General features: G+C 42.3%; 1 protein-coding gene across 2 annotated transcripts in view; it reads left to right on the forward strand.

Annotated features, from left to right (window-relative positions):
- LOC132890444 (A disintegrin and metalloproteinase with thrombospondin motifs 2-like) overlaps positions 1–26199 on the forward strand; it is a 344549-nt gene that overhangs the window by 250962 nt on the left and 67388 nt on the right. For both annotated transcript variants that reach the window (XM_060927282.1, XM_060927281.1), the window contains one exon: positions 19278–19361. In XM_060927282.1, coding sequence (XP_060783265.1) covers positions 19278–19361 — 84 coding nt within the window. The remainder of the gene's footprint in view (positions 1–19277; positions 19362–26199) is intronic.

Here is a 26199-nt window from a genome sequence, read left to right on the forward strand (position 1 = left end):
AGGAATTACACATAAGCTTTGGTCATGGAGCAATTAATTTCCTATTTGCTCTTTTTCTGAAACTTCTTCCCTTTGCAGTCTTCGATGAATCCTTTGGAGAGATATTTAAATGGCATGCTTCCAGGTTTCACACATTTGTCTCACTGGTGGGAACCTTTTGTGTGAGATCAAGAATAGACCTCAGCATTCGCTTGACAAATATGGATGGTTTGATGAATTTGCTGTGGCACATTGTATGCTGAAGTTCCTTTGGGGGTATTTTGCCTTTTTTCATTTAGTTTGTAACTTTTTTCTTGCACTATTTTTCCTTGTTCTCCATACCCATGCTACCTCTGTGTTATCTAACCCCTCTTCCTCTATCTTCTTTGGTTCCTTCCTGTTTTAGTTTCCTCCTGCTTTCTCCACATCCTTATTCTGTGTCTTCCCAACTGGCCCCTACTGCATTATTAATTAGATATTAATGATTTTCTGACTTGCCGACCTCTAGGTCTCCATTAGTTACCTGTAGGCTGTGGGGTAACTGATGAAACTCTGAGCTCCTGTGCAAGGCCAGGAAACGGGGCAGCGCTAATGAGAACTGCACTTTTGCAATCATTAACATACAGAGAGGGTGGGGGGAGAAAGTCAGAGCTGTATTGGGCCACCTCTGAGTATAGAAGACAACATACGAGAATGCATAGTCACAAATTTCATAGATTTACTTTTTTGGTGTGGTTTGTTTTCCTGACTGTAAGCAAGATTGTGCAAAACCTACTGACTTGATTTCCATGAAACTTGGTGGAAGGGTGTAGCTTGGATCAAGGAAGAACCCCTTCATTTTTTGAGCAGATCTGAGTTGCAGGGCAGATCCACAAATTCACTTTTTCTAATGTTGCAAGCACCAACATTTGGCCTTGGCAGAAGTCTGTGCTCAACAATGCCATACATCTTAATATCCAGTAGATTATGGTAACATTCAGTAGTGACAAAATATAACCAGTATAACCATAATCCATCCATCCATTATCCGTAACCGCTTATCCTGTGCAGGGTTGTGGGCAAGCTGGAGCCTATCCCAGCTGACCATGGGCAAGAGGCATGGTACACCCTGGACAAGTCACCAGATCATTGCAGGGCTGACACATAGAGACAAACAACCATTCACACTCATATTCACACCTATGGTCAATTTAGAGCCACCAATTAACCTAACCGCATGTCTTTGAACTGTGGGGGAAACCAGAGCACCTGGAGGAAACCCACGTAGACACGAAGAGAACATGCAAACTCCACAGAGAAAGGTCCCCGTTAGCCACTGGGCTCAAACCCAGAACCTTCTTGCTGTGAGGTGACAGTGCTAACCACTACACCACCACCATGCCACCCCATGTAGAAATATGACGACTCCATATTACAATCCATATTCAGAGGTACCAGTAATCCTCTGGGATACACATGTAGGCATATAATTCCAATACTTTTGGAAATATATCCAGACGTGGTTGCGGTTGCAGATTTGCATACCATAGATGACTCGCCTATTGTCCTTGGCAGAGGTCTGCGCCCTCCGAGTGCCCTCCTAGCTTAAATTAGTTTTACTGAATTCTGGTGTAGCTTCTGGAACATGCAAATCAGTTTCACTGTGTGTCTGCTTGACTGGGTTCACTGAGGTTTTGGCTTGAAAATAGACGCCACCAGAAGTGTCCTTATAATATACCCTTCCTAGGGTGCTGTGTACTGTGGGATTGCATAAGTAAAGCTGGGGGAAGCCCGCTCTCATTTACTGATCATTAGCACTGAGAAAGTCAATGTTGGGGTCAGTGAGAAGCCTCCATGTCCTTCCAGGGACACAAAATCACAGGTCACAGATCAAGTTTCACTTCAGCCACTGTGTTTAAAGGAATTGCCAGATAATTTTAGTTCAAACAGGCCAAATTCGAGTACTGCATTTAAACCCAGATGGTTGCTTGTCAGCATGTGAGAAGTACTGCTTGACTAACCTTGAAATCATAACTTGAGAGAAGATTTCCATTTGGAAATCTAAATTGGTTCAGTAATTAAGGGTCGCTGACCAGAAGGTTGGGGATTCAAACCTTAAGAACTCCAAGGTTGCCACTGTTGGGCTCACTGAGCAAAACTCTTAACTCTCTCTGTTTCAGAGGCATCGTATCATGGCTGACCCTGCACGCTGACCTGAACTTCCTAATAAGTTGGGATATTCAAACAAAATAATTTTACTGCAATGTACATGTTACACATAAAGGCGGCATCATTGCCGTCGTCGTTGTCGGCATCGTCGGCATCTTCTTCATGGTGGTGTAGTGGTTAGCACTGTTGCCTCACAGTAAGAAGGTTCTGGGTTCTAGCCCAGCAGCTGATGGGGGCCTTTCTGTGTGGAGTTTGCATGTTCTTCCTGTGTCTGTGTGGGTTTCCTCCCAAAGACATGTGGATTAGGTTGATTGGCTACTCTAAATTGCCCATAGGTGTGTATGTGTACCTGCTATCAGATGAGGGTTTGAGTCCCTCTGGTGTGCTATAATCACCCAAGAGAATTCAGGGAAGCTAGTTGATAGCTTTGTGGATTGTTGACCCTCAACTATGAGGATGGTGAGAGACAGTCTTCTTCATTATTATTAGGGGTCCAAGCATAAAATGTGTTTGTACCCCTAATATTGGAAATATTTTCTTTATCTGCCATTCAAAAAGGCCAAAGTCATATACTACGCTTACATACAGATGGTTCCTTGTTAGTACCATGTAAAATGTACTGTGTTTGACTAAACTCGAAGTGGTAGCTATAGAGAAGATTCTTATTATTAGGGGACCAAGCATCAAACATGTTTGGACTCCGAATATAATAATATAACTCCACATTATATTAGGCCATGAGGAAGCCGTGGCAAAATTGTTAGAGGCACAGCTTTGGGACCAAAAGGTCATTGGTTTGATTCCCTAGACCAGCAGGAATGACTAAAGTGTCCTTGAGCAAGGCACCTAACCTCCAACAGCTCCTTGGGTTGTTCTGGGTATGCTATACATCTAGACAAGAGTGTCTGCTAAATACCTGTAATGTAATATTTGAAATCTCTGTATCTACCAATTAAAGGACTTGCCAGATGTGGAGTTAAATAGTGTTCAGTCGTGAACAAGAAGTAAAGTACCATATCTGAGAAAACTTGAAGTGGTAGATATAAAGGAGATTAGTGTTATTAGGGGTCCAAGTAGTGAAATATGATTTGCTAGTATTTCTTTTCTTTTCTTTTTTTTAATTGTTATTTTCAAGTGAAACTTGATGGTGAGGAAAGGTACAATAAATAGGCCTAGATACACCAAATATCATTTTTCCTCACCTACTCAGGGAACTGACAAGATCTGCATCATCCTGATGTTGGCACTATAGTGCACCAGCATTATACTTTTTAGCATGTATAGCCATGGCCTAATGGTTAGAGAAACAGCTTTGGGACCAAAAGTTTGCTGGTTTGATTCCCTGGACCAGTAGGACTGGCTGAAGTGCCCTTGAGCAAGGCACCTAACCCCAAACTGCTCTGGCAAGTGTGGTAGCATACCTTGTGTCTGATTAGCCAAAGAAAAACTGATGATGCAATTATCAGTTCGGGCAAGTAACCTGGCCATAATAAATAAACCTGTATTTTTTTCTTTCCTCTGATTCTATACTTGTATCCATTTTCGACCAACAGGGAATGGGTTCGGTTCTTGTTCGTGCACCAAATTTTGAACCATTTGGAGCATTATGACCAAAAATAAATTGGTTCAGAACCTGGAAAGTCCGTTCCCAGCTGGAACCAAATTTAGCTGGTTTTCCCAGCATAAACCGTGATGACATCAGCGGGTGTGTCATTAGTTTGGAGAGGAGGTGGAGTACAGCAATGGAGAACACAACAGAAAAGGATACATCTTCAGAAAAAAATGGACCGAAAACAAATATCTGCAATAACAGAACAAAAGCTCGCAGCTAATCAATGCACACAACAATCTTGCTACTGCTGTTTACTCCTGTTGTGAATTGTGCTGCAGCACCTTCCATTCATAACGCTTTCTTGATTACAATGGTTCCACTCAGAAGTGGCGAAAATGTGGGCTGGTTCACTAACTCGGACCAAGGTTCAAAGAATCCTGAATGGAACCGGTTCAAGAACCCGTTCCCTGTTGGTTGAAAAGGGGTGTTATTGATATACAGTACATATGAAACCATCACTTTGCCATTGTTAAACCCCCCCCCATTATAAACTACATTTCCTTTTGTTTTGAGTGCATGATTTTAGACCTGGTAAAGTTTCCATTGTATGAGATGTTTACGTAGCATTTATTGAAGGAGTCTCCAACATCATCACTTTGTAACAGTAAGCAAATTTTCCACTATGAGAAAGTTGTTAGGAACGTTTTTGCAAAAATATTCTTGGTAACATGATAAGCTATGGCTTTTTATCTTATAAACTTCAAGAAAGGAGAAAAAAAAAGGCTGAAGGAATGACTGTTTACAGACTTTCCATTCTATTTCACCAAAATTCTACAGCATGGCTGCATGGTGGTGTAGTGGTTAGCACTGTTGCCTCACAGCAAAAAGGCTCTGGGTTTGAGCCCAGCGACTGACGGGAGCCTTTCTGTGTAGATTTTGCATGTTCTCCCCATGTTTGCATGGGTTTCCTCCGGGTACTCCGGTTTCCCCCACAGTCCAAAGGCCTTGGGCTGACGTGCCCTTGAGCGAGGCATCTAACCCTCAACTGCTCCCTGGGTGCTGTAGCATAACTGCCAGTGGTGCAGATACATTTTTTGAACTGGGGGGGACAAAGCTGCCAGCAAACCAACCCCACCCCCACCCCCAACATGTGGCTGGGCTACGTGTGTGTGTAAAGTGTAAACCAGTGCATCCTGACTTTCTAACTATGCCTGTGTGTTGCGTGAGCGTCAGTCAGTCAACAACTCTTCGCAAAGTTTCCTTATGAAACAATATGCTCGCTGAAATTATGGCAGGGAACGCCAGATTAAACATTAAAACTGCCTTCTGAGCACTGTATCTACAGGCTACCACCGAAAGAAGGAGGCTACCAGAAAGGCATCTCTACTCCGTACGATTTTACTTTCACTACAATATTACTTTGAACAGACTATCAAAAAATTGCAAGGTGATATGATAAAGTAAGGCACAGTTTACTTACAGTCATTGTTTTTTGAAAAAAACGATGCAATCGTTTTCTGCCTTTTCGGTTTGGCATCCTTCATCATGCCGTGTTGGGGTCCTGAACTAGGAGCTGTCCCTGATATGCCTGTCAAACTTGTTGTGGGTAACCATAGCAACCAAGCTCGAGCTCGCAACCTGTGTAGTCTGCGCAGCTCAACCAACCGAATATCAGTCTTTGTTTTGTTTTATGAGTTGTTGCAACTATGTATGTACTGCTGTGCACCTCAATAAACCGAATGGTAATTAGTCTTTTGATTTTTCCGTGAGGTTTGCCTTATGCAAAGAAAGACAGCATAGACGTTTTTTCCTCCCTATAAGTGGGGGGGACCGAACAAGGTGAATTTAAATCTGGGTGGGACGAATCCCACCCGTCCCCCCCTCTATCTGCGCCCGTGATAACTGCCCACTGCTCTGGGTATGTGTGTGTGCTCATTGCTCACTTGTATGTGTGCATGCGTGTGTTCACTGCTTCAGATGGGTTAAATGCAGGGAATGAATTTCACTGTGTTCGAGTGTGCATGTGACAAAGGCTTCTTCTTCTTCACTGAACGTGACTAATGGATAAAAAGTCCAATATGATTTTCAGTTAATACAAAAATGAAACGGGCGGCACGGTGGTGTAGTGGTTAGCGCTGTCGCCTCACAGCAAGAAGGTCCGGGTTCAAGCCCCGTGGCTGGCGAGGGCCTTTCTGTGTGGAGTTTGCATGTTCTCCCCGTGTCCGCGTGGGTTTCCTCCGGGTGCTCCGGTTTTCCCCACAGTCCAAAGACATGCAGTTTAGGTTAACTGGTGACTCTAAATTGACCGTAGGTGTGAATGTGAGTGTGAATGGTTGTCTGTGTCTATGTGTCAGCCCTGTGATGATCTGGCGACTTGTCCAGGGTGTACCCCGCCTTTCGCCCGTAGTCAGCTGGGATAGGCTCCAGCTTGCCTGCGACCCTGTAGAACAGGATAAAGCGGCTAGAGATAATGAGATGAGATGAGAATAATCAACATTGGTTAGTCGCAGTAACTCACATCAGGCATCACACCATCCTTAGACCATTTTTAACAGCAGTCCTAGAAGTGATTTATTCCTTACTTAATGTTTACTTAATTACCTTCCAGTGTTACATGACTGTTCTGACCAAATACAACATTACAGCTAGTTGAACAAACATTGCGATGTCATTATTAAGTATTTTATTCTCTGCTTATTCCAGATGACATGTGTCAGGTCTGAGAGTTGTGTTTATATTTACACCATCTTGCTAAAGTGCCCAGACAGTCTGGCGCCTTTTTCTCGGGTATTCACATTAATATGGCTCCAAGCCCTGGATGTGACTGTGTACCAGAAACGGCTATGAGATGAGTGACCGGTCATTATATTGTTTGTGATCAGGTGCATTAATGGTCAGGCAAGGTCCACATGTCAGTGTTGGTGACACGGCAGAGAGGTAGGGGAAGACAGGACAATATAGAAAACAAAAAAAAAAAGACGAATAAGTAAGCACACAGATGGTGGAACAGACAGGTAGTCTGGCTAGTCTGTAATAAATCTCATTATTGTTGGTTGTGTGTATATTGCTGTGTCTCATTAGCAGGCTTCCAGGGAGGCAGACGACACCGTGTCTGAACTTCAGGGCCAACTTGCCCGTCTCTGTTGCTGTCTCAGTCGGGGAGCCTTTTTCCCCACAGTCCCATTCTTTAACAAACTGAATAAGTAAAGATGGGTGAGGTTTCAGTGTCAGAGGTCACAACAGAGAAATGCGAAGTTAAATAAGTCCTCACTTATTCCCGGTATTTCAGTACTGATTTAAACATCACTTCAATGACTCGTCAGCTATAATTACACAAGAATCCACTTGCAACACAACAGCACAAAAGGAACACACTCAAGAATATAGACGGAAAATAAGCCTAATGAAGAAGATTATTTAAAGAGTCGCATTAGTTAAATAGGAAAATAGCTTGCAAATTGCCTTTTCAGAATTATTGGCACATTTCATAAAGCAACTGTCAGGGTGCAGGTACTTACGGATGCAAGCGCAGGGGAGAGCGGGTGCATTGCAAACTGCTAACCAAATCCAAAACAGCAAACTGTTTCCGTTTCCGGTTGAGAATACGCCGTGCACATTTTGGCTGCCGCTTCTCACCAGAGCTTTTCTTTTTTCTTTTTTTGTAGTTTGATGTTTGTTTTTTGTTTGAATGTTTTGTCCGCCAGTTGTGGTGTAGCTCCAGACCCAGTTTTGGCGTCCGTTTCCTTCAGGCCTTGGTACGCCGTGGGTGATGCCTGTGCTCCTCGCTATGGACTGCATTGAGCTTGTTGGTCTTTTTAACATCAGGGTTGTCCAGCGCTCTGTGCTTGATGTGATGTTGCCCGGTGGTGTCGCGGTGGCTGTGCGGGTGGTTTGGGACATATCTGTACTCTGTGCGGCGGTGCTTCTGTGCTTGCTTTGTGGATCCATGGTGTGGTGCTCCGAGCGATGTTGCCTGGTGGCATTGTGGTGGTTGTGCAGGCAGTGTGGGATTTATCTTCATGTGCCTGGTGGGACTGTGGTCATTATGCCACGTCCTACATTACATCCTGACCCTCTTTTGGTGGACTCTCCTTTTTTTTCCCCTTTAATTGTAAAGCAACCTTGGGTGTGAGAAAGGCACTATATAAATTTAAATTATCTCATCTCATCTCATTATCTCTAGCCGCTTTATCCTGTTCTACAGGGTCGCAGGCAAGCTGGAGCCTATCCCAGCTGACTACGGGCGAAAGGCGGGGTACACCCTGGACAAGTCGCCAGGTCATCACAGGGCTGACACATAGACACAGACAACCATTCACACTCACATTCACACCTACGCTCAATTTAGAGTCACCAGTTAACCTAACCTGCATGTCTTTGGACTGTGGGGGAAACCGGAGCACCCGGAGGAAACCCACACGGACACGGGGAGAATATGCAAACTCTGCACAGAAAGGCCCTCGCCGGCCACGGGGCTCGAACCCGGACCTTCTTGCTGTGAGGTGACAGCGCTAACCACTACACCACCGTGCCGCCCAATTTAAATTATTATTCTTATTCTTCTTATTATTATTAATCGAAGTTGTAGTAGGGGACAGGCAACGGTCGGTCGATTAGTGAAGAGTACGTCAAAGAGCAGGAGAGAACTGAGGAGACTCCACCCCAGGAAGGCAGCAGGCCCAGACAAGGTGTGTCCCAGGATGCTGAGGGCCTGCGCTGCCCAACAGGGGAGCCCCTCCAACACGTCTTTAACCTGAGCCTTCGCCTCGGGAGGGTTCCTGTCATGTGGAAGACGTCGTGCCTCATTCCAGTTCCAAAGAAAATACATCCAAAGGAACTGAATGACTACAGGCCGGTCGCCTTGACATCACACGTGATGAAGACCATGGAGCGACTGCTGCTGAACCTCCTCAGACCCCAGGTCCACCATGCTGAGGACCCACTGCAGTTCGCGTACCGGGAGAAGGTGGGAGTGGATGACGCCATCCTCTATCTTCTGCACAGGACTCACTCTCATCTGGACAAGGGGAGCGGCGCAGTGAGGATCATGTTTTTTTTTACTTCTCCAGCGCCTTTAACACCATCCAGCCCCTTCTACTGAGAGACAAGCTGCAGGAGATGGAGGTGGATACACATTTGGTCTCCTGGATCACAGACTACCTCACCGGGAGACCACAACACGTCAGGATCAGGGATGACATTTCTGACATGGTGATCAGCAGCACAGGAGCACCACAGGGGACTGTGCTCTCTCCAGTTCTGTTCACTCTCTTTACATCAGACTTCAAATACAACTCAGAGTCTTGCCACATGCAGAAGTTCTCAGACGATACTGCGATTATGGGATGTATTCATGATGGACAGGAGGAGGAGTACAGGAGCCTGATACAGGACTTTGTGTTGTGGTGTCAATCCAACCACCTGCAGCTGAACATTGGCAAAACAAAAGAAATGCTTGTGGACTTTAGAAGGTCCAGGCCGACTCTGCAGCCAATCTTTATTGAGGGGGTCGATGTGGAGATGGTCAGGACCTACAAATACCTGGGTGTACATCTGGACGACAAGCTGGACTGGACAGTGAACACTGACACCTTCTACAGGAAGGGTCAGAGCAGACTCTACTTCCTGAGGAGGCTCGGGTCCTTCAGGATCTGCCGAAAACTGCTGCTGATGTTCTACCAGTCTGTGGTAGCCAGTGTCCTCTTCTGTGCTATAGTGTGTTGGGGAGGCAGCATTAAGAAGAGAGACACTGGATGGCTCGACAGGCTGGTGAGGAAAGCTGGCTCTGTGCTGGGAACTGAGCTGCAGTCCTTTACATCAGTGGCAGAGCGAAGGGCCCTGAGCAAACTGCTCTCAATCATGGACAATGTTCACCACCCTCTGCACGGCACCATCATCAGGCAGAGGAGCTCGTTCAGTGGCAGGCTGTTGTCCCTGCCCTGCACCACGGATAGATTCGGGAAGTCTTTTGTCCCTCAGGCCATTAGACTGTTCAACTCCTCCCGGCTCAGCAAAAATAAGACTCTGTAACTCTGCTGTACTCAGGACTAGTTACACTGCTCTTTTCATGTCCATTGCACTTTTCTGCTGCTTACATCGATGTACATTATATGCATAGATGGGTATATACAGATATTTGTAGATAAGCTGGTATGTTGTACTTTATATTATTATATACTTTATTATTATATACTGTTATAATGTACCTACTTATATATTATACATACTGTTATATATACTAAATATTTATATGCTAACTTATTATATATCGTACACTATCACACTATTACCAGTGTTGGGCACGTTACTTTCAAAAAGTAATTAGTTATAGTTACTAGTTACTTTTCCCAAAAAGTAACTGAGTTAGTAACGGAGTTACTTTGTCATAAAAGTGACTACCGTAATTACCAGGGAAAGTAATTATTCCGTTACATTTTGTGCCCCCCCCCAAAAAAAAGCAACAAAAAAAAACAAATTCAATTAGTGTAATCATAATAAAAGTGAATGTTAATGTGTTTAATGACTGAAATGGACACTTAACAGAACCAGTTAGTAACGTTATCTACATTATATTAATATTTTTGTGGGACAATGTGAGATAAGACATCCATCAAATTTAATATATTTTTGTAGTTATTAAAATTGTTACTAATTACTGGCCACTGACGAGGACAAACGCTTTGTTCCTCGACATAATGTGCATTGCACGTACTGTACACATTTTTGCCTTTTATTTCAAGTAATGAAAAGTAATGCTGTATTTCCAATGTGATAACGCAGTGTTGGGCTGACCGCTCGCCATCGCTGTGTCTTCTGATTGAAAGTGTGTGCAGTAGTGCAGTAGGCGGAGCCTACCTACGTATGTTGTCCAAATCTACTCTGATTGGCTGACTATGCCATTGTCTCGCGTCTCCCCGCCCCACACTAAAGCAGAGTAAAGAAAGGCTGAACGAGCAGCGTGCCAGATGAAAACAGCTTTAATAAAGTAACGCAGAGCATTTTATTGTAAGTAACGGGAACGGCGTTATAACGATGTAAAAAGTAATTAGTTAGATTACTCGTTATTAAAAAAAGTAACGCCGTTAGTAATGCCGTTTATTTCTAACGCCGTTATTCCCATCGCTGACTATTACATATACTATATGTACTGATATATACTTTAACTATGCCTATCATGTAATATACTATGCTTTTTATCTACCATATACCACTAAACACACTGCACATGTATGTAACTGTCCACAAAGTATTTGCACTGCTCATTACACGCTTATTTGCACTGTGACTGGTTACTGCCAACTGCACGACCTCACTACCTCCAACACTGAGAGCTGTATATTCTATTATCTGCTCTTATTGGTAATGTTTTATTTCTTTGGTATTTTGTATTTTAGTTTTTTATTAGGGGTGGGACTAGATTAAAAAATAATCTAATTAATTACAGGCTTTGTAATTAATTAATCTTAATTAATCTCAATTAATCACACTACCATATTTGCCCCAAAAGCAACATTTATTTTATGTAACTAAATAATATGTGAAGAGTTCAAATAATACACAGACATGATTTTTAGATTCAAGCTCATTTAATGGCTGTAAACAATAAATTGCATTTCATTTTGCAATAATAAACAAAGGTATGGTCCCTGTCCAAAATTGAAGAGACTAAAGTTTCAGTGCCATTTTATTAACCATTTTAGTTGTTACCTTCTGGATCACACGCCGCAATCTGCAATACATCTCGTAGACCCTTGTCTTCTACCACCGATAGCGGTCTGCAGTCCAGGGCAATCCACTTGGCCAACGTGTTCATTAAATTTTCTGACGTTGCCCTGCTCATTTTCTTCTGGAATCCAGCCATTTCTTCAAGTTTGCACTGCTGACCAGAACTGCTACCTCGAGCTGCAGCTGTTTCAGTAATCGCAGTGACATGCTTGGCATTTAAATGGTACCGTAAAGTTGACGAGCTTCTGTGATGAGCAAACTCCTTTCTGCACAGTTTGCAATAAACTGTGGTTTTATCAACAGTTCCATTGGGTCGTTTTTTGAATATAAATTTACCGTCCAGCAGACCCGGCGCGTTTTCAAGCTCCATTGCTGTAACTGGAACTGTGTGCGTCAGTATATTTGTCGCACCATAACACGGTGCACTAACAATGGTTCCGGGTTGTTTGGCATGCAAACTGCGATAAAATGTGTTAATATTTTTAACGAATTAATTTGTTTGAAATTAATTAATCTTAATTAATGCATTAATGTCCCACCCCTATTTTTTATACGACCTCCTTGTATAATGCCATTTAGTTTTTGTATTGATCTTGTGCAATGCAGAAATGTTACTGGATACCTTGAATTTCCCTCTGGGATTAATGAAGTATCTATCTATCTATCTATCTATCTATCTATCTATCTATCTATCTATCTATCTACAGTGGTGCTTGAAAGTTTGTGAACCCTTTAGAATTTTCTATATTTCTGCATAAATATGACCTAAAACATCATCAGATTTTCACACAAGTCCTAAAAGTAGATAAAGAGAACCCAGTTAAACAAATGAGACAAAAATATTATACTTGGTCATTTATTTATTGAGGAAAATGATCCAATATTACATATCTGTGAGTGGCAAAAGTATGTGAACCTCTAGGATTAGCAGTTAATTTGAAGGTGAAATTAGAGTCAGGTGTTTTCAATCAATGGGATGACAATCAGGTGTGAGTGGGCACCCTGTTTTATTTAAAGAACAGGGGTCTATCAAAGTCTGATCTTCACAACACATGTTTGTGGAAGTGTATCATGGCACGAACAAAGGAGATTTCTGAGGACCTCAGAAAAAGCGTTGTTGATGCACATCAGGCTGGAAAAGGTTACAAAACCATCTCTAAAGAGTTTGGACTCCACCAATCCACAGTCAGACGGATTGTGTACAAATGGAGGAAATACAAGGCCATTGTTACCCTCCCCAGGAGTGGTCGACCAGCAAAGATCACTCCAAGAGCAAGGTGTGTAATAGTCATCGAGGTCACAAAAGACCCCAGGGTAACTTCTAAGCAACTGAAGGCCTCTCTAACATTGGCTAATGTTAAGGTTCATGAGTCCACCATCAGGAGAACACTGAACAACAATGGTGTGCATGGCAGGGTTGCAAGGGGAAAGCCACTGCTCTCCAAAAAGAACATTGCTGCTCGTCTGCAGTTTGCAAAAGATCACGTGGACAAGCCAGAAGGTTACTGGAAAAATGTTTTGTGGACGGATGAGACCAAAATAGAACTTTTTGGTTTAAATGAGAAGCGTTATGTTTGGAGAAAGGAAAGCACTGCATTCCAGCATAAGAACCTTATCCCATCTGTGAAACATGGTGGTGGCAATATCATGGTTTGGGCCTGTTTTACTGCATCTGGGCCAGGACGGCTTGCCATCATTGATGGAACAATGAATTCTGAATTATACCAGTGAATTCTTAAGGAAAATGTCAGGACATCTGTCCATGAACTGAATCTCAAGAGAAGGTGGATCATGCAGCAAGACAGCAACCCTAAGCACACAAGTCGTTCTACCAAAGAATGGTTAAAGAAGAATAAAGTTAATGTTTTGGAATGGCCAAGTCAAAGTCCTGACCTTAATCCAATTGAAATGTTGTGGAAGGACCTGAAGCGAGCAGTTCATGTGAGGAAACCCACCAACATCCCAGAGTTGAAGCTGTTCTGTATGGAGGAATGGGCTAAAATTCCTCCAAGCCGGTGTGCAGGACTGATCAACAGTTACCGCAAACGTTTACTTGCAGTTATTGCTGCACAAGGGGGTCACACCAGATACTGAAAGCAAAGGTTCACATACTTTTGCCACTCACAGATGTGTAATATTGGATCATTTTCCTCAATAAATAAATGACCAAATATAATATTTTTGTCTCATTTGTTTAACTGGGTTCTCTTTATCAACTTTTAGGACTTGTGTGAAAATCTGATGATGTTTTAGGTCATATTTATGCAGAAATATAGAAAATTCTAAAGGGTTCACAAACTTTCAAGCACCACTCTATCTATCTGTCTATCTATCTATCTATCTATCTGTCTGTCTGTCTGTCTGTCTGTCTGTCTGTCTAAACAAAGTCAAAACACTAGTAGTCAGGCAGAAAGTCAGAAGGCCTGGTATGATCAGGCACAGAGACACAGAATGACACTTCGCAGTGAGCGTTTGTGACTGCTGGGCTTATATAGGGAAGCAATTACGGGAAAATGGAAAACAGGTGCACTTCCTAGTATTCCGGAGATGAAGGGCGCTGTGGTACTTGGGAGTTGTAGTCCGGAGCGGCCATGTTTGGCGGCTGCTCCGAACTCGGGTTTTCAGTGCTGTTACTGACAACAACATGAACAAATATAATTGTTTAAAGAAATATTTGCAAACAATATTGCCTGCATCAAAATAATTTTCAATAAATGCTAAAAAGTTGTCAATTTTGGAAAAAAAAAAACCCATACTTTTTTTATTTGTACTCAGTCCCCAGCAAATCTGTTGTTAGATTTAATCTTGTTCTGTTATGAAGTTGCACACATTCATAATCCTCACATCTCATCTCTCATCTCATTATCTGTAGCCGCTTTATCCTGTTCTACAGGGTCGCAGGCAAGCTGGAGCCTATCCCAGCTGACTACGGGCGAAAGGCGGGGTACACCCTGGACAAGTTGCCAGGTCATCACAGGGCTGACACATAGACACAGACAACCATTCACACTCACATTCACACCTACGGTCAATTTAGAGTCACCGGTTAACCTAACCTGCATGTCTTTGGACTGTGGGGGAAACCGGAGCACCCGGAGGAAACCCACGTGGACACGGGGAGAACATGCAAACTCCGCACAGAAAGGCCCTCGCCGGCCACGGGGCTCGAACCCGGACCTTCTTGCTGTGAGGCGACAGCGCTAACCACTACACCACCGTGCCGCCTAATCTTCACATCATCCATTCATATTAGAGGAAAAAGAGGGAAAATGACAAATGGCTGTTGGCTGACATCAGTGGTGAACTGTTACTATTAGAGCTGGGACTTGAGCTCAGCCAAAACTTAGCCAGACACCAAAAAAGCAACAGGGCAAAGGATTTTGTAAGGGATTAGCGGCAGGGTGCCAGGTAGCTCCGTTGTGTGTAGTTCTTGATGTTGATTTTATAAGTAACTAAGTAAATTACACAGGGAAATGAATACTTAAGTGAAAAATACGATGGCGAGAGTGTGTGGAAGAAGAGTCTGGAGACAGAAATCTTAGTTTTCAGTCGTTAGCCTGTGCTACTTGCTCTTGATAGATAGCACTGGCTTGACCGCTTTATTAGCATTTGCTAACACTACTGATGAACGCTACACTGGCTGGAAGGTGACTTCACTGCTGCGCTGACGGTGCCAACTTGCAGTTAAGTTAGTGTTGGCCTTCGAGAAGGTCTAGGGCAATACATTTTTAGTCCCGCCCACTATAAATCAAAATCTGATTGGTTAATTCATCTGTCACTTCCTACCTAAACATACACTGCCATGGCCTTCTGTCCCGGCAATGAAGTCCTAGCCAATGAGTGAGCAGCTCTAAACTCTTCTCAGGCTAGAGACAACAAACAAAAAAAATCTCACTGGATAACTCAATTTTAATATTTTCAGGACAGTAATGTTTTCATTTCTGAAGCAAATTTGATCGAAAACGAGGCCGAATTAGAAGAGAATAATTATAATGAAATTATGAAAGAAATGAAGTACAACCCCGATTCCAAAAAAGTTGGGACAAAGTCTCATCTCATCTCATTATCTCTAGCCGCTTTATCCTGTTCTACAGGGTCACAGGCAAGCTGGAGCCTATCCCAGCTGACTACGGGCGAAAGGCGGGGTACACCCTGGACAAGTCGCCAGGTCATCACAGGGCTGCTGGGACAAAGTACAAATTGTAAATAAAAACAGAATGCAATGATGTGGAAGTTTCAAAATTCCATATTTTATTCAGAATAGAACATAGATGATATATCAAATGTTTAAACTGAGAAAATGTATCATTTAAAGAGAAAAATTAGGTGATTTTAAATTTCATGACAACAACACATCTCAAAAACATTGGGACAAGGCCATGTTTACCACTGTGAGACATCCCCTTTTCTCTTTACAACAGTCTGTAAACGTCTGGGGACTGAGGAGACAAGTTGCTCAAGTTTAGGGATAGGAATGTTAACCCATTCTTGTCTAATGTAGGATTCTAGTTGCTCAACTGTCTTAGGTCTTTTTTGTCATATCTTCCGTTTTATGATGCGCCAAATGTTTTCTATGGGTGAAAGATCTGGACTGCAGGCTGGCCAGTTCAGTACCCGGACCAAATGACACGGCGTCCCTGATTTCCATAAAGAACTTCAAATTTTGATTCGTCTGACCACAGAACAGTTTTCCACTTTGCCACAGTCCATTTTAAATGAGCCTTGGTCCAGAGAAGACGTCTGCGCTTCTGGATCATGTTTAGATACGGCTTCTTCTTTGAACTATAGAGTTTTAGCTGGCAACGGCGGATGGCACGGTGAATTGTGTTCACAGATAATGTTCTCTGGAAATATTCCTGAGCCCATTTTGTGATTTCCAATACAGAAGCATGCCTGTATGTGATGCAGTGCCATCTAAGGGCCCGAAGATCATGGGCACCCAGTATGGTTTTCCGGCCTTGACCCTTACGCACAGAGATTCTTCCAGATTCTCTGAATCTTTTGATGATATTATGCACTGTAGATGATGATATGTTCAAACTCTTTGCAATTTTACACTGTCGAACTCCTTTCTGATATTGCTCCACTATTTGTCGGCGCAGAATTAGGGGGATTGGCGATCCTCTTCCCATCTTTACTTCTGAGAGCCGCTGCCACTCCAAGATGCTCTTTTTATACCCAGTCATGTTAATGACCTATTGCCAATTGACCTAATGAGTTGCAATTTGGTCCTCCAGCTGTTCCTTTTTTGTACCTTTAACTTTTCCAGCCTCTTATTGCCCCTGTCCCAACTTTTTTGAGATGTGTTGCTGTCATGAAATTTCAAATGAGCCAATATTTGGCATGAAATTTCAAAATGTCTCACTTTCGACATTTGATATGTTGTCTATGTTCTATTGTGAATACAATATCAGTTTTTGAGATTTGTAAATTATTGCATTCCGTTTTATTTACAATTTGTACTTTGTCCCAACTTTTTTGGAATCGGGGTTGTATAACATTTGAAATGCTGATATGTTTGGGCTTCTCTGAAGACCTAGAAGGCCCTGACGGTTCTCTTCTGACTGACACTAATTAAGGAAATGGATTGAAATGTACTTAAATTGTGAAGCACAATTAGGACCAAAAAAAAAAAAAAAAGTTGCACATCTGAAACCAGTGGAAATTTGACAGGAATTGTACCCATGAGGGTGAAAAATATATATATTGAACCTCACAGTCAGTTTAGGGACATCAGTTTTCAGAATCAACTGTCAAACAGCGTGCAGTTCATATCGTACAATTTTGGTGAAATTCAAAAAAGTGTTGCAAGAAATCAAACCTTTCTGAGAGCAGTGCACAAAATGCAGCACCTACACTCCAACAAGAATCATTAGTTGGCAATCACAGTTGGCAACGTTTTTCTTGTTTTTAAATCAGATGAGACCAATGTCAAACTTTTTGCTCATAACCAAACAAAAACGGACTGCATACAAGGAAAATCACCTACTTCACGCCCCACTATACAGTGTTGACCTTTGAAGCTCACATTTTCAGAAGGATCTGGTTTGATCCTAAAGCCTACAGTTCCTAAAGTCTAGAAGTTGACATATAAAACTTTCAAGGACAAATATTTAAAAAAAATAATAAAAATCGATGAAATTTTGAAATGGCTCTCAGTGTCATAATGAAAAGTAAATAGTGATGACAAGCAGATGAAGGACATTTTAAAAACAATATTGGAAAGGAATACAGAAGGCTTTAACTTCAAGGTGCTAAGAATTGGATGGTACTTTTGTGTGTGTAGCCATTTTCCAGTCATTTCATTGTACCGCAGTTTCACTTACGTCACCTGTAACTAGCATAACCGTAACTACTGTCTGAGCAGAGAGAATGTTAAAGGGGTGGTGACTGGATGACTAGGGCATATACAGTAGCTATGAAATGATGATAATAAAAATAATAATGGCTAAAACAATGGGAAGGTACATCTTGCTTTACTTAAGCGTTCGTTTCATCAGTGTAATTTCTCTAACTAAAATATTGTGCGTGTGTCTGTCTGAGTGTCGTCTCTGATTTGTCTGCGGCTGTGAACGGACATAGCACATATTATTCTATCCACATTCACTGGATATGAGCAATCGTGTGCTCTGATTGGCTACTCTACTACTAGGATATCAGCTCATATACCGTGAGTAGAGAAAAACAAAATGGCGGAGCGTATTGCAGAACCAACCGAGGGCGAAATAAAAACTCTACTCGAAAACAAAACCCCAAAAAATGAAAAAAAGCAACAAAATATGGAATGAAAGCATTTGATGATAAGAACATCTCATCTCATCTCATCTCATTCTCTGTAGCCGCTTTATCCTGTTCTACAGGGTCGCAGGCAAGCTGGAGCCTATCCCAGCTGACTACGGGCGAAAGGCGGGGTACACCCTGGACAAGTCGCCAGGTCATCACAGGGCCGACACATAGACACAGACAACCATTCACACTCACATTCACACCTACGGTCAATTTAGAGTCACCAGTTAACCTAACCTGCATGTCTTTGGACTGTGGGGGAAACCGGAGCACCCGGAGGAAACCCACGTGGACACGGGGAGAACATGCAAACTCCACACCGAAAGGCCCTCGCCGGCCACGGGGCTCAAACCCGGACCTTCTTGCTGTGAGGCGACAGCGCTAACCACTACACCACTGTGCCGCCCAGAATTATTATTATTATAGCATTTTTCACAAATTGCTCCTGTCTTTTTCCCGGGTTGTTTTCATTCTAAGCGGAGATGATTTTCTCGGACATTTTGTATAAAGTTTTGCTCTGTTTCTCAAAATCCACTGAATGTGGATAGAATAAAACAGTTATTCCACTCAGTCTCGTCGTACATGGTTAATAGCCAGCTCGGTGCTACACGCCTCATCGGCTATCAGCTGATGTACTGTACGACTCGATTTCGTGGAATAACTGTTAAATGTTGCTGTATCTTACATATACAGTTATGACTGTTGTTTTTTTGATTATGTGTTTAGTGTGATCTAGGATTCTAGGTTAAACAATTCTTACAATGCACCACGCTGTAAAAATATATATACTTTTAAAACGTCAAAACATCTGCATAACCATGAAGCCATTCATCAGACATACAGTATGTGCTACTCTAATGACTATTAATGTATAATATCTTATGTGGCAAAACATGATTGTCGATGTGTTTATGAAACTTATTTGAGTAAAAAAATTGCCTTTTATATTCTTAGTTTTTAATCCTGCTACATTCTCGACTAAATCATTGATATTTTCCCCAATAATAAATCTAGGGAACTACTTTCTGTTCTGCCTCACTAAATATGAGCCCTGAATCAAATGGAGGTCTGTTTTTTATCTCTCCAGGTGAATGAAATTTACCATGACCATTCCCTGGGTGCTCGGATCAATGTGGTTCTGGTACGGATTGTCTTGGTGGATGCCAAAAAGGTAAATCAGCATGTCACTGAGCATACAATTCACATTCTCCACAGTGGCTAATGGTACATCTGAGACAAACATGGTTTTCTCTAGTGTCATGGACATAGTGGTGAAAAGGAAGTCTGGAGGCTGCAAGCTGCTGGCCTGTTTTTATTTATTTATTTAATCAGACTGGCATTATATCAGCCAAACAACCCATTCCGGTATTTCTATATCATCATGGTTGATGATATTACATGCTTATCTACATTTCTATCTCGCTAGCTTTTCAACATAGAGAGGTGGTCGGAAAAAAATATGGATAGGTCACGGACTACAGATTACGGAAATATAATAAAAAAGGATACAAAATACAAAGTGGTTACAGATTTTAACGCAGATGCTAGTAATTTACGGATTGGTCACGGACGTTTCAGTACATCATGGATTGGTTACGGATTTCATATCACGGATGGTTAATTTTACACGCGTTGCTACAAGTCTACTGAACAATGACGTACGTCACAAAGATCGCATCCATGGTGACGATATCTGCCGATGGTAGCTACATGATAGAGGTAGAAGCGCCAGATAAAGTCGAGCCGATACTCACTAATCAGCAGACGAGTCTTTCAATAAGACATGTGGGACAGCTAATAACATACAGAGAACACAACTCTGAAATGCCATTTTTGCCAAAAGGGGGTGAAGTTTACGTATTTCACCTAAAGACTGATGTAGAAAGTAGTTGGAAAAGAAGTTTACGTCCTGCTGTCGCTAAACTTTAAGAACATCACAGTATTCCGTTACATCGGTGATGAATTTATATCTAAACTGAAGGCACGTGGCAATTACAGAAAGGAAACAAAAATATCTGTAAAAAAAAAAAACAAAGCCTCCTTTCATTAAAAATATGGAAGAGATGGTAAAAAGCAACACGGACCAACCAAAGTGCCCATAAATTATACAAAGAGTCCGTAGGCACAGAAAAGGAGGCGGAAATCACAGACATGCCCCAGAATCTCCGTCAAATCCATTCCCTCAAAGAGAAAAACAAAACAGAAGAAAGGCCGAATAAAGATGCCCTAATAAATTTGCAGGCAATTGCATATGAAGAAAAAGGATTTGTTCATTTCATTGCAACGTTTCCGGATCTTATTGTAATTTTAGGCATGGAAGACGTTGAATGAATTAAACCAAAGTCTTCAACTTGAACTTCTTAAAGGTAGACTGATTTTCAGATTTTTCAGGTTTAGGCCATAAAAATAATTTTCCCTGACATCCAATTATTTTTGTTTTGAAAGCTACTGAATTCAAATCACAGACTTCCAACTTTATTCGCTTTTTTTAGGGCCACGTGGCCCTAAATTCTCCATTATTATTTCTTACTTCACCATGATGCAATACAAGAGGTTGCGTCATGCATGACGTGGTGGGCTTTCTCCGTTCGGTCAAGGCATTGTGGGATACAAATCTGAAACAGGAGAGAAAAATGGAGGACGTGAATGTGTGAATGAAACATGAAAGACCGACTACAGTAACGGAAAGCGAGAAGAAAAGACTTCATGTTGCAAAGGAAAGGAAACGCAGGACCAAACTAATAAATATGGGCGCTCAGCGAGCACCTCGGTGTGATCAGCTGTTCGTTTAAGGCCAATTTATGCTGACTATGCAGTCCTCGCAGATGGTGTCGCAGATGGCGTCTGCGTAGCCCCCCCACCTTCGCAGACGCTCTGCGCGCACCTCCCAAAAATTGTGACCACTGCAGAAGCCTCACAGACAGCGTGGCAGACAAGAGGGCTCTGATTGGTCCACTCTACATCCGCTGTACACGCACTTCCGCTTCCCTACTTTCCCGGTTTGGTTTGTTTTCACGACCGCCATTTTTAAAAACACGAGTGAAGATGGAGCAGCACGAAGAGCGGTTGATTGAGGAAGTGAGGAAGTACGTACATCTATACGACTCCAGTTCTAGTCATTATAAGTAACCGGAGGATAAACACTCCACTAACCACACCCACCAACTACTCCTAGCGATTTCGCGACTTCGCGCCCCCTTGCGTTGTGGCGGTGAATAACATCGCGCACGCCTATTTTACTCCCCGCTCAACGATAAATTACAACTGTCTGCGAAAAGCTATCTGCGAAAGCCTTGTCGCAAGAGCATGCAGAGGCCCTTAGCGACAGAATGATGGAATTGTCAGTGCACGGTCAAAGGTAAACCTGTAGATGGCAGTAATGCAACACTGGATTCCAGCTGCTGTAAAATCCAAGAGAAGAAGAACAAGATGATGCTGAAAGGTAAACCTGCGCATGTGCACACATGGACTTCCTCTGTCTGCTTGACTGTGCAAAGCGAGCGATTTCATGCACATTATTTGCTCAAGAATCCCCTCAAATTAAATAACCTCTCAGTCACAAAATGACCTGTTTTTTTTTTTTATAGATATTACAGAAATCAACGTATATCACAGTGACCAAATTATACAGGGAACTAAATTTCAACGGTTTTATGAAATCGAAAGGCCGTCTACTTACAATTCAATGTTTGGACTGCTGAAGTTCATAATTAAGATATCTTACCTGTATTTGCATGTTTACTTTATTAATTTACGATTGACCTTCCATGGAAAATATCACATATCCATGCATAAAAGGTCCGTACTTTGTTTTTTATTTTCTGTGAATCCGTATTCCGTGACTCATCGGTATTTTGTAAACGGTGACATAGAGGTTATGCTCTTACAGCTAGTTAGCTTCCTAACACCATCCCACAACTTAAATACTCGCAGAGGTCACATTAAAGTTGCTAAATTTCAACAATGAGACCAACTTTGAGCAATTTCTACACATTAATAGATTGTTGAAACAATTAAATGCTAGCTACAAGATATTTACATTTGATATTAATTATATAATACTTACTTAACTTTGCTTGCTTGTTTCTCAAAACACATCCAGTTTCATTGATTATCAATCTGACTCGCCAGCTACGGTAAGTCATGTAGCTAGCAAGCTGCATACATTACCTAGTAGTAAACATATAGTTAGCTAACTCCAACATAGGAAAGGCTGTTCTCGATTTCCACCCATTAAACATTAAAATGCAAGCTACAAGATATTTCAGACATTCAGGCTACTGTACTTTCACTGTTAGCTACATATTTATTTACTTAAAATTGATTGGTAGGTTTCCAAAACAATGCTACACTTTGTACATCCAGTTTTACTGCATATCTACTAGTGCATCTCAAAAAATTAGAATACCATGAAAAAGTTACTTTTTTCATAATTTAATTCAAAAACGTAAACTTTCATATATTCTATATTCATTACATGTAAAGTGAAATATTTAAAGCCTTTTTTGTTTTAATTTTGATGATTATGGCTTATAGCTCATGAAAATCAGAAATCCAGTATCTCAAATTATTAGAATATTCCCTAAGATCAATCAAAAAAAGGATTTACAATACAGAAATGTCCAACTTCTGAAAAGTATATTCATTTATACACTCAATACTTGGTTGGGGCTCCTTTACCATGAATTACTGTATCAATGCGGTGTGGCATGGAGGTGATCAGTCTGTGGCACTGCTGAGGTGTTATTGAAGCCCAGGTTGCTTTGATAGTGGCCTTCAGCGTATCTGTATTTTTGGGTTGGGTGTTTCTCATCTTCCTCTTGACAATACCCCATAGATTCTCTATGGGGTTCAGGTCAGGCAAGTCGGCTGGCCAATCAAACACAGTAATCTCATGGTCAGCAAACCATTTGGTAGTAGTTTTGGCACTGTGGGTAGGTGCTAAGTCCTGCTGGAAAAGGAAATCAGCATCTCCAAAAAGCTCGTCAGCAGTTGGAAGCATGAAGTGCTCTAAAATCTCCTGGTAGATGGCTGTGTTGACTTTGAACTTGATAAAATACAGTGGACCAACACCAGCAGATGACATGGCACCCCAAATCATCACAGACTGTGGAAACTTCACACTGGGCTTCAAACACCTTGGATTCTGTGCCTCTCCACTCTTCCTCCAGACTCTAGAACCGTGATTTCCAAATCAAATGCAAAATGTACTTTTATCTGAAAAGAGGACTTTGGACCACTGAGCAACAGTCCATTTCTTTCTCTCCTTAGCCCAGATAAGACACTTCTGACATTGTCTGTGGCTCAGGAGTAGCTTGATATTAGGAATGCAGAAGTTGTATCCCCTTTCTTGAAGATGTCTGTTCGTGATGGGTCTTGATACACTGACACCAGCCTCAGTCCACTCCTTGTGAAGCTCTCCCAAGTTCTTGAATCAACTTTTCTTAACAATCCACTCAAGACTGCGGCCATCCCTGTTGCTTGTGCACCTTTACCAGCCGCCCTTTTCAGCAATGACCTTTTGTGGCTTACCCTCCTTGTGGAGGGCATCAGTGATCATCTTCTGGACAACAGTCAAGTCAGCAGTCTTCCCCATGATTGTGGTTGTGTGTACTGAACTAGACCGAGAGATACACTGTGTTCATACTGTTTTACTCAAACTCGAAATGAAATATTCTAATATTTTGAGATGGGGTTTTTTTTAATGTTTTTTGTACTGTATGCCATACTGATTAAAATTAAAATAGAAAAATGCTTGAAACATTTCAGTTTATGTGTAATGAGTCTATAATATATAACATCTTCACTTTCTTAAATAACTGATGGAAAATATTGAACTTTTTCACATTATTCAAATTTTTTGAGATGCACTAGTAGATGCCTACCTAGCTGAGCAATATTGCTAGCAAGTTACGTACTGACAGGTCATAATATATTGATTCAGTTCAACCATGGGAAAGATTTTATAGTTTCCAAATACAAGTTTGACTTTAGAAAGGTTTTTCTACAACCTTGACATTCAATGTCAGTTCCAGGATATGTACGTAAAATTGCTTTTACTAAATTTTACTTTACTTAAACTTGCTCGCAGGGCCGTAGCCAGCATTTTAAAATCACCGAGGTCCATGATGCGCAAAGCGTTCGCCGAAAAATGTTCGACATATTTAAATGAGAGGGGTGAATTACACGTCACACACGAGATCTATTTCTGAAATTACTTTTAATGGTGTTTGAACTGAATATCATCAGTTTTGAAAAAAAAATCATGTATGTGGCAAGAGTAAGAATAATTTAAGCTTGTTTAATGGTTTGATCTGGCCCAAACAATGAGGACAAACGATACCTTAACCATGTAGCCTATATAACTAAGATGCATTAACAATCTGGCATCCATTACACCTACACAAAAAAGAAAAAAATTTCTGGGAAAAAAATCAGTATACACCACCATGTTTGAATAAAGAGTAGGGGTAACAGCTTCGTGAAAGTGCGCTGATGGTTACCATGAAAAAAACGTGTCTACTGCACTGCGTTCCTCCCCCGAGTCGCGCGCTCATTCGTTTTAGTGTTCTTGGTCTCAGAGCCGCGCGCACAAAACAGACACAGAAGACAGAATCAACGTTTAACATAATTAACAATGCACTTTTTATGGAGACGTTTTAATGTTATTCTTAATTTTTTTATCCAGTTGAATATTTAGCGTACAAATGTATTTTCAGCTCTTAAAAATGACCGAGGTCCGGACCTCGGTGGCCTCATAGCTGGCTACAGCCATGCTTGCTCGCCATTTTCACAAAGCTAGTTTTATGCATACAGTTGTATTTCATATCAATCTGAATAACATAACTAGCTCACTATCTAGCAAGTTTTCATATCGCTGTATGAAAAGTCACATAAACGTCGCTCAATTTAACAATGCAAAAGTCTTTTAACACCCACATGCTGTATCTCCACCCACAAATATGACTGTTGAAATATTAAAATGTTAGCAACACTCACCAGCCACTTTAATAGGAACTTGTTCTTGATTCTAAGATCCCTGTTCTTGGCTGCAGGAGTGGAATCTAATGTGTTCTTCTGTTTTCTGTTGCATGCTGAGATGCTTTTCTGCTCACCACAGTTGTAAAGAGTTGCTATAACTATCCTGGCAAAAAATCTCAAACCAGTTTGTCCATTCCATGTCCCAACAGCTAGCCGCTGTATCCGGGGATCAGGTCGTCAAGGCCCCTGCCTTCGACTGCCGCCCAATCCACACTGCACCGGCCCCCTACGGCTACCTCTGTGAGTGGTGAACACACAGGAGGTCGGGCCCACGTCACCTCTTCGGGCTGAGCCCGGCCGGGCCCCATGGGCAAAGGCCTGGCCACCAAGCGCCCGCATATGAGCCCCAACCCCGGGCCTGGCTCCAGGGTGGGGTCCCAGCTGCGCCATACCGGGCGACGTCACGGTCCTTGATTTATTCTCCATAAGGGTTTTGGTAGTGGAGGAGTTTAAGTATCTCGGGATCTTGTTCACGAGTGAGGGAAGGATGGAGCGTGAGATCAACAGGCGGATCGGTGCAGCCTCCGCAGTGATGCGGTCGCTTTACCGGTCCGTCGTGGTGAAGAAGGAGCTGAGCCAAAAGGCGAAGCTCTCAGTTTACCGGTCGATCTATGTTCCGACTCTCACCTATGGTCATGAGCTTTGGGTAATGACCGAAAGAACAAGATCGCAGATACAAGCGACTGAAATTAGTTTCCTTCGCAGGGTGGCTGGGCGCTCCCTTAGAGATAGGGTGAGAAGCACAGTCACTCGGGAGGAGCTCAGAGTAGAGCCGCTGCTCCTCCACATCGAGAGGAATCAGTTGAGGTGGCTCGGGCATCTTTTTCAGATGCCTCCTGGACGCCTCCCTGGGGAGGTGTTCCAGGCATGTCCCCCCGGGAGGAGGCACCGGGGAAGACCCAGGACACGCTGGAGGGACTATGTCTCTCGGCTGGCCTGGGAACGCCTCGGTGTTCTTCCCGAGGAGC

This window comes from Neoarius graeffei, chromosome 8, assembly GCF_027579695.1.
Source record: "Neoarius graeffei isolate fNeoGra1 chromosome 8, fNeoGra1.pri, whole genome shotgun sequence".
NCBI lineage: Eukaryota > Metazoa > Chordata > Actinopteri > Siluriformes > Ariidae > Neoarius > Neoarius graeffei.